Source organism: Poromitra crassiceps, assembly GCF_964638095.1.
Source record: "Poromitra crassiceps genome assembly, chromosome: 7".
NCBI lineage: Eukaryota > Metazoa > Chordata > Actinopteri > Beryciformes > Melamphaidae > Poromitra > Poromitra crassiceps.
Window position 1 is genome coordinate 19854860 of NC_139628.1, and position 9245 is coordinate 19864104.

Genomic DNA, 9245 nt, shown 5'->3' on the forward strand with positions numbered 1-9245 from the left:
CTATCTATCTATCTTATCTATATATCTGTCTATGTATCTATGTATCTATCTATCTATCTATCTATCTATCTATCTATCTACCGTATCTATCTATCTGTCTATGTATCTATCTCTATTTATCTATCTTCCTACCTACATATGTGTGTGTGTGTGTGTGTGTGTGTGTGTGTGTGTGTGTGTGTGTGTGTGTGTGTGTGTGTGTGTGCGTGCGTGCGTGCGTGCGTGTGTGTGTGTGGCTGTCTGTCTGTATGTGCGTGTAAAAGCTTTCCACTGATACAAATGTAGGCGTATACACATGTGCTGCAGTAATCCTCTCTCTCTCACACACACACACACACACACACACACACACACACACACACACACACACACACACACACACACACAGTAAAACAGAGTCTCAAAGGGTCTCAGAAAGCACCTGCAAGAGGTGGGGGTGGAACAGACAGAGGTGACAATTGAACTTGTTTGGAAAGGCCCTGGAGAGTGTGTGTGTGTATGTGTGTGTGTGTGTGTGTGTGTGTGTGTGTGTGTGTGTGCGTGTGTGCGTGCGTGCGTGCGTGCGTGTGTGTGTGTGTGGGGGGGGGGGGGGTGCGTGCGTGCATGTGTGTGTGTGTGTGTGTGTTTGTGTGTGTGTGTGTGTGTGTGTGTGTGTGTGTGTGTGTGTGTGTGCGTGTGCGTGCGTTAACCTTAAAGGAGGACTTACCTCCAAAACACTTTTTTTCAGCTTTTAACCAATATATATGACTTTGGGGGTGATGTGTGAAGAATTCTGGTCAAAATTTCCACATTTGACACCAAACTGTTGCCATTTGACCATTTGTATCATTTTTCAGCAGCATATCTGGCATAAGCGCCCTCGAAGGGTGGAACACTGCTTTTTTTCTTCTCAAATGAATGGGAGATTTGGTACAACCTGACGTCAGGTTGTCCCCAAAGACTATGGGATTTCAAGATAGTTACTCCACTACTCCCCCTGTACCCTTTCGGCTCCTCACAACTCCAAGCCTATTCCTATTGAAGTTTGCTCTTAAAATACTGAACCAAACGTCGTCAAAGTTGGCACGTCTTAATTATAGTTAGTTTCCCGCTGAATGTGTCACTACTTTATTAATATCTTACCTGGATAAGCTCGAATGATGATGTTTATATTATCAGTCCGAGTTGGAAGCACTGTCTCCAGCCCAGGCAGGCGGGAGCGGGCGGGAGAGAGTCGTACTGTAACCTCATGCACTAGCCCCAAGCTCCGGGGGCGCGCGCAGCAGCAGCTGGGCTATCTCGGACTCGGCCAGAGCAGAGAGAGCACAGTCTGACATTTCCACGGCTATCAGTCCGACTTGGAAGCACTTTCTCTCGGCCAGTCAAACGGGAGAGTCTGCTCTCTCATGCACCCGCGGGGGCGCGCGCAGCAGCAGCACACAGCAGCAGTGAGAGGCGGGGGCTTTCAACAGTCTGACATTTCAGCAAACAAATCTCGTCGCAGTTTAGCGGACATGTAAAATATAACGCTATACTACGACGTGACAACGTGACAAAGCTTCTCTAAACATATCGGCTAATATAATATCGTCACTGTGTACAAGCAACGCCAACTTTTCAGGAAATCAAGTCAGCAGAGCAGAGCGACTGGCTCTGTCTGTGTGTGTGTGCTCCTCGGGGGGATTTGGATGGGAACAGTCTGTGAGGAGGAGAAGAGCTCTGCCCTGCATTGCCTGCGCCCTGAGAGGAAAAATCAGAGGTGCTGCAACTTTTAACAAGAATCACGAAAAGCCCCAAAACGCAAATTAAAAACGGATTTCATTGCACGGTTTATCTCTAGTTAGACGAGGGAATTACGTGGAGAAATCTTGCATTGTGTTACCCCAGAGCGAGAGGTTTGTCCTCACTGTGCTGTGTGCTGTGAGCAGCGAGGCTCTTTTAACGTAAGTTTAGACAAGCCACGCACACACACATGGGACAAAATGGGACAAAAATAATTAAATTTGTAGTTCGCCACTGAATGGCCAAATTGATATCACTTTCAACCATTTTGAGCAACACTCTTTCCATACAGACCACCAGCGTTGGCTAGTTGTTGATATTTATAAAAGATATTGCCCCTCTCAAATAAATTATTTTTGAGGCGGTAGGCAAACTGTAATGGCGTCCATTTCCGAAAAAAAATCTTGACTTGAACACAGCCAAAGAGTTTAGTATAGACAAGAGCATATGTCATTTCTTGGTTTTTTCCATAGGTATTTTCAAATCACTGTTCTACATATCTAGGGGGTAAGTCCTCCTTTAAGGAAATGTCTACTAATGTCATCCAATCAATGCTGAGACTGTATGCTAATAGATAAGGGTACTTACTGCTGTTCATAGAGTGCAGCTGCCTGCCTTGACATGTCCGAGGGGCCGGGGTTAGGGTGACCAGATCCCAACTAACCATGAGCTTAAATGTCCCGATTTGTGCGGGACTGTCCCGCATGTTCACGGTTTTTCACGCGTCCCGCAAATTGAGACGTTGTCCCGCATTTTGATTGGCAGGCTCCAGTTTTCACATGCGCGTTTATAAAATGTGGGTTCATGAATAGGCTCTGTGCACAAGTGATTAGACAAACTTCCGGTTGCAGTCAAATCGGCTCGCCAGCTTCCGCTTTAGCCCGGTCACTGTGTGTATGTAACTTATCTCTGACTATCTGGTTTTTCTACACTATTTCTGGAACTCATTACTGAATTTTTATGATGGACTTGGCTGAATTGATATTTGATTAGACCGCCGCCTGGACACGGACTTGAATTTTTACGGATTGCGGACTTGTATGAAGCTTAATATGCTATTACGTTAGCTAAAGCTAACGTTAACGTTAGTTTAAAGCTAACAGTGTTGGAACCATAGGTTTAGAACGAACATCTTCTCTACCACCGAATTGCTTAGAAAATGCCAATTTTTACGAGATGTCTCCAAGATCTGCCTAAAATAAACGTAAACGATGTCCATCGTATCGTTAATGCCTGTTCCCCCGCTCCCATAAGCAAGCGAGAGAAGGGATTCAAGTTATACATATCGAGTTATCTCCACAACTACGAGGGTAAGTAGTGTTTAGATTCAAGCTGCCTTGCTGATGCTTTGCTTTTGTTACGTTTGTTAACTTCATCCTAATACCTCATACCAACATGTCATACCTACTCAGAATTTTAACCCCTCAAATGCCAGTGTACAGTAAAAAGTACAGTAGAAAACACAAAAAGTGAATTATTTTCCTTCCCATAAAGGCAAACTGGATTTCTCTTGGGGGGATTAGGGATATGTTCAAGATTGGCAGGATCCATTTTAGAATGATGTCACAACAGCGATGTCATAAGATGATTTTGGTCAATAATGATGGGTTTTAATATTTTTTTCAGATTACGTTTGTTTACGATGTTAGCTTGTTTTTATTAATGTTAACACACATTGTTAGTTGTTGTACTAACTACTAACCTCCCCCCTCTCTCAGTTTCAAACAAAGATCAGAGCACAGGTGAAATGATTATCAGGGCATTGTGCCACAGATCCATGAGGAAATCTGAGAAGCCACACAGTTTGAGTGTATGGTGAAGCTATATGCGATATGCATGTTACTTTAATAACCCAGTGTTCCTGTTGTTTCTGGGGATTCAGCTAGTGTTGTAATACAACGTAACTAGTAATGGAACGCTCAAAAGAGTGGCTAGAGTAGGCAGATACATTGACCTAGCTGATCCCCAGAACCTGGGTTAATCTGTTCGTTTTGTTCATCAGATAATTTTGCATGTGTTTTTGTACCACTTGGTCGTGGTATATAAGCTATGTTTTAGCCAGGGGTGTAGTGGTAAATACAGAGGTGAGTAAACTATCAATAGTGAGTAGTTTATCCACCTTGTTTCCCCTCTGCAATTGATACAGGTGATCTGCAAATAGGTGAGTAAACTATCTGCCTCATTTCAAAGAGGAGGGTAAACTGTGTTTACTTGTGTTTAGCCTCCACTACGCCCCTGGTTTTACTCAGCCATTCATTTAGGTGCAATCTGGTGTTAAAAGTACAAGGCTATCATGAGTCAAATAAACAATCTAGTGCATTTGACTTATACAACATGCTCTTAACATATCGAAGTACATAACATTTGGTCTGTGATAATAGATGAATAATATTAGAAATATATATTATTTAAAAACCAAGATTGCATCCTAAAGGAATGGTCAAACAATGAAACAAGCTAAGAGAAATAAGTATTTACTATGACATGTGACTTTTTGCAGGTGGTATTGAAAGATTCCAGTCCTGTGGAGCTGATGCATCACAGTTGCACATGTGTGGCGGGAACAGCTTTCTGCAACCACTGTGTTGCTTTGCTGTTCCAGTCGGCACATTACTCCCAGCTTAAGGTGCCAGTGGTCCCCCCTGTGCTCAGCTGTACCGAGGGAGAACAACAATGGCACAAGCCCAGAACTTTGGCAAGTCAAGAAAAATGCATATTAACCTGTTGCACTATAATTATACACCTGTTGGTGATATTTTCTAATCTATATCCTCCCTACCTTAATAGGGTATAAAGCCAGGCCCTGTGGATAAAATGACTGTGCTGTCTGCTAAGCCAAAGTGCAGAGCAACAACAGAGGGTGTGAGGTAAAATATCTATCTCTAAAAGGGAGCAAGTGATCTGTGATTTTTTTTCCCCAGAAGTGATGTCACTCAACTAGAAATGATGTCATCAGTGATGATAGATTTACTGTATTGCAATATGCTACATGAATGTTTGAATGGAAATATGCATACGCCACTTATATAACCTTTATGTTCCACACAGGAGCACACTCTACAAAGGCCTCAGTGGGGACTTGCCTGATCTTTCCGTCTTTCGGGTGACAGAGGTGTATAAGGATTTCTCCGCAGCTGAGGCGCCGATGATTTGCAGCATGGGCATCAGCTGTGAAGTTCCTCTAGTTGACTCTGCCCTTGGCAAGGTTCAAGTCGGTAGTCCTTTGTCCTACCAACAACAAGCGACGGCAAAGAGAGACCTGTCCTTCCATGCTGCCCCACCACCTCCATCTCTGCCTCTTCAGAATTACCGACTGCAGCCATCCAGTTCCATGTTTGTATGTACTGAAGCACAACAGCTACACCTTAAGTGTCTTGAGGTCACCTGGGTTATGGCACAGAAATTTGAGTGTGCTACCAGAGCACAAAGTTCATGTGCTGACTGGCATCGCCTAAGGAGGCCTAGACTGACTGCCTCACGTTTCAGGGAGATCTGTCAAGTTAGAGAGAACTCTGAGGAAGGTCTGGCTAACCGGATACTGCAAGGGACCCGTCAGACGGCAGCTATGAAGAGGGGGCTCGAAATGGAAGCAGATGCTATCTGGGAGTATTGCCAGCTAAAGAGAGTCAACCACTACCCCTGTGGATTTGTAATCCACCCCGATGCTCCTTGGCTGGGGGCATCTCCAGATGGGTTGATCTTTGACCCTTCAGAGCCATGTCAGTTTGGTCTGATTGAGATGAAGTGCCCAAACGTTAAGAGCTATGTTGACTGCCCGTATCTCAAAATGAATTTGGGGAAATTGGAGCTAAAACAAACGCATGCTTACTACTCACAAGTGCAGGGGCAGATGCTAATAACTGGAATGGATTGGTGTGATTTTGTGGTTTCAGCTGAAGAAGACATACTAATTCAACGAATATACAGGGACAGTGATATGTTGGAGGTGATCAGAGAGAAAGTAGACAGGTTTTATTTCCATGTCTACATGCAGAAATGCCTGTAAGGTTTCAAGATTGAGACATCAAATATTGTACACTATGCAAATCAAATGTGTTGAGCATCAATCATCTTACTTTCACTATTAATGGGAAATGCTTTCATGATTAATAACACTGCCTTCCCACCATGTTAACACAATAAAAGTGTAAATTGGCTGAGTGACTCCTGCTGTTTTTATTTTAATACAGTTAACCAAAGTTCACAATTTTAACAATTATAGCTGTATGGGGCAGTTCACAAAAAATAAAATCCCCCTTAACCAGAATGCTATCCATCCCGATTATTTTGGTGTAATTTGCTTCGTTTTTCTGATAAAAACTGACAAATTGACAAGTTTTTTTTTTAATTGTTTGAGTGAAATCAGATAGGCAAATCACACCAAAATTATCTGGATGGATAGACAACACTCCTGGTATCCAGGTAAGGGCAAAAAAGTTTCAGAATGTTGTGGGAATTGACCCTTTTTGACAACTGTACAACTTAACAATGACCACTGTAACTTAATATGATTGTGATTTTATTATCTTGCACCTTTAAATTGTCAAACACTCAAAATACATTTTTATCAGACAATTTATTTACCAATTAAAACTACAAGGAATTTAGCTGCTGTCGGGTGGAAAAGTGTACATTGAACACTGAATAGTTCATATCAAGTTCCTCAGAAGAGGTAGTTATGGCTACAATTTTCAATTTTCACATCTCCATTTCTTGACCAGAGGTCCATTTTGGTAATTTGAGAGGAGACATGCGACTGTGAATATTTGATTTATGCTCCCTGATATAGAGAGAGGGATAGTGGTCTCAAAGAGTTTGTTCTCTTTTACTCTTCTGATCAACCTCTCCACGTGGACTCTCAAACGGGCAATGGACTGCGTCTTCAGAACATCCACCTCTGGCATTTGGGTCCTCTTGGAGAGGAAGGCAGGACGATGAACACTCCCAGGCACAAGGTCATCCACCAAGAATCCCTTGTCAACCATGACGGCCATGTCAGGTGTTAAGAGTGATGTAATACCTGACTGACGAAACACCTCCTTGTCACTCATGGAACCCTCAAAGAGTGGTGACACAAAAGTCAGGGCTCCATGAGGGGACATGCCCACCATGGCCTTGAAGGTGCAGTGGGACTTGTAGGTGGAGAAGACTTCACTCTGAAGGAGGAGGGATGAAGGTGTTTGACACCATAGCTCTGTGCAATCAAGAACTATGTGTGTGTTGCTGTAGCTGCCGTCAAAATCACGTGGCCTTGTGGCCTTCACAGCTGCAGGTGACATCCAGATACAGATGGAGCCCAGTAAGCTGTAGAGGAAGTTGGCCCAGGTTACAATGATTCGGCTGACTGTCGCTCGGTGGATGTTAAATCTATGGCCAAGCTCCCTCTGGGTACATCCGGTGGACAGGTATGTCAGGAAAAGGAAGAGCTCATCTATCGGCAACAGTTTCTGGAGGGAAAAAAGTTTAATGAGCTGTTAGTTGTTTAAAAGTATCCTCTTCATGCCCCATACTTTGTGTGTGTGTGTGTGTGTGTGTGTGTGTGTGTGTGTGTGTGTGTGTGTGTGTGTGTGTGTGTGTGTGTGTGTGTGTGTGTGTGTGTGTGTGTGTGTGTGTGTGTGTGTGTGTGTGTGTGTGTACTTACAGTTGGTCTGGTTAAAGGGCTTTCAGTTGTCGTGCTAGTGACATCGGCTTTCCTTGCTCTGGTGACCCTAACTATTTTGGCTGTTGCTGCCTCGATCAGGTTCCAAAATGCCATCAGATGATTGTATGTTGGGAATCTTCAAAAGAACAAAACATAATAACAAAAGCAAGTCAAGTATCAATACATATTAATTAGCCAGAGAGAGAAAAAGCAATACACTAAAACAGACAAAATATTAACATTTACAATATTTAACACAAAGACAAGAAATGCACAATTATATACAGTATGCATGGGCCTGAGAGGGCAGTCATTGATGTAATCATTTAGACTAGATGTATTAACTTTGTTTTTGTTATGTTCATTGTATTATTCATTCTGTTATTCGTCGGAAAGTATATTGAGACACACCTTGCTGTGATTTTGGACTTAAAATAAAACTGCTTCATTTTGATCTTACAACTATACCATTATTTATTTATTAGCTTGATGGGTTTATTTTAGACTAATGCTAGATGTCTTACCTGGTGTAAAATCGGATGTCTTCTGGGGAGGAAGCAAATCGCTGGAGTCCAAAAGTGTTTTGTAGATGATATGTTTGGAGCTCCTGTCTGAGCGCCTCGATTTCCCTCATCATCCCTTCATACTGCTCCCGGTCGACACATATGGTACGGTTGGCACCATAGTCGTGGTCCAGAACCATCGGTACTGTTTGTTGAATGTCCTCCTCAGGATCCGGCACAGGCTCCGGACATGGTCCCGGACTTGACGGTCGAGGTCGGCGCTCCCAAACACCAGCTCGTGTCTTGTTGGTGTAGTTGTTCCACTCAAACAATAATGGGACGGAGCTTGCTTCTAATATCCGTCTACCCTTAGCAGTAGTGGTGATTTGATTATCCTCGAAATGTCGGCTGCATACCTTTGTGTGTTTGGTCACTGAAAATCCCATCCTCCTGATTTTCTGTATCCACCGTGCACGAAGGTTTGTGTTTTTTGGGAAGCAGTGGAAGCTCATCATACGGTTATAGCGACTTGAAGCTGAGCAAAGTGGCACACAGCAGTGCTCATTAGAGCCACCCATACCTCTTTGTAACTTGTGCACATCTCGGACATTATATTTATTTTTCCTCACAGCACTCATCTTGTCTTGTTATTGTCATTCGGGGTTCTCAGTGTTTTGCTAGCTTCTAGCTAAGGGTTCGTTAGCTAACGTTAGGTTAGTTTAGCCAGCTTAAACGTCATACAAGTCCGCAATCATTAAATTCGTGTCCGTGTCCAGGCAGCGGTCAAATCAAATATCCATTCAGCCAAGTCCGTAATCCAAATTCGGTAATCAGTTCCAGAAATAGTGTCGAAAAACCAGATAGTTAGAGATAAGTTTGATAAACACAGCGACTAGCACAGCGACCGGGCCGGTAAGGAGAGGAAGCCGATAAAGCGGAAACTGGCTCGCCGAGTTGGCAAGAAAACCGGAAGTTCGTCTAATCACTTGTGCAACTAGCCTATTGGCTGTGTGTGGAGAAGGGGAGGGGGCGGGCTGTGTCTGATGTCATCATGTCAATCAAACTGGGGTACACGGGGGCTGGGATCAAAACACGTTAGGGGGTACGCCCACCGACAACGACGAGGAAACAAACAGCAAGCCGATATGCTGCAGATTTGACACGGAATATTATGAAACATGAAGGAGGAAAGGGAGGAAACTGCAACAGCAGCAAAGGAACGGACATGCAGCTACAACAGAGACTGGGAAACTATGTATCCATGGGTGAAGCCAGTGCAAGGCGATTCTCAGAGTTTTTTTATATATATATATATATATATATATATATATATATATATA

The 9245-nt window shown here is 43.4% G+C and overlaps 2 protein-coding genes across 2 annotated transcripts; one reads left to right on the forward strand and one right to left on the reverse strand.

Moving 5' to 3' along the window:
- Window positions 1-2941: 2941 nt before the first annotated feature.
- On the forward strand, window positions 2942-5918 carry LOC310780194 (uncharacterized protein). Its single transcript, XM_083640771.1, has 4 exons — window positions 2942-3071; window positions 4262-4456; window positions 4549-4628; window positions 4810-5918. Exons 2-4 carry the CDS (start codon window positions 4295-4297, stop codon window positions 5765-5767), a joined length of 1200 nt encoding a protein of 399 aa, XP_083496897.1. The 5' UTR covers window positions 2942-3071; window positions 4262-4294; the 3' UTR covers window positions 5768-5918.
- Window positions 5919-6452: 534 nt separating this feature from the next.
- LOC310779463 (uncharacterized protein) lies at window positions 6453-8127 on the reverse strand (the record flags this gene model as incomplete). The annotated part of the gene is made up of 3 exons (XM_083639996.1): window positions 7927-8127; window positions 7403-7538; window positions 6453-7208 (listed from the first exon to the last, which is right to left on the reverse strand). Exons 1-3 carry the CDS (start codon window positions 8103-8105, stop codon window positions 6453-6455), a joined length of 1071 nt encoding a protein of 356 aa, XP_083496122.1. The 5' UTR covers window positions 8106-8127.
- Between the last annotated feature and the right edge of the window lie 1118 nt (window positions 8128-9245).

What these genes read in the sequence shown, in the direction of transcription:
- LOC310780194 (XM_083640771.1), top strand. Translation starts at nt 4,295, where the DNA reads ATGCATCACAGTTGCACATGTGTGGCGGGAACAGCTTTCTGCAACCAC. An exon ending in GGCACAAGCCCAGAACTTTG is followed by an intron (nt 4,457 to 4,548) that starts GCAAGTCAAGAA and finishes CTACCTTAATAG; the next exon opens with GGTATAAAGCCAGGCCCTGT. An exon ending in GCAACAACAGAGGGTGTGAG is followed by an intron (nt 4,629 to 4,809) that starts GTAAAATATCTA and finishes TGTTCCACACAG; the next exon opens with GAGCACACTCTACAAAGGCC.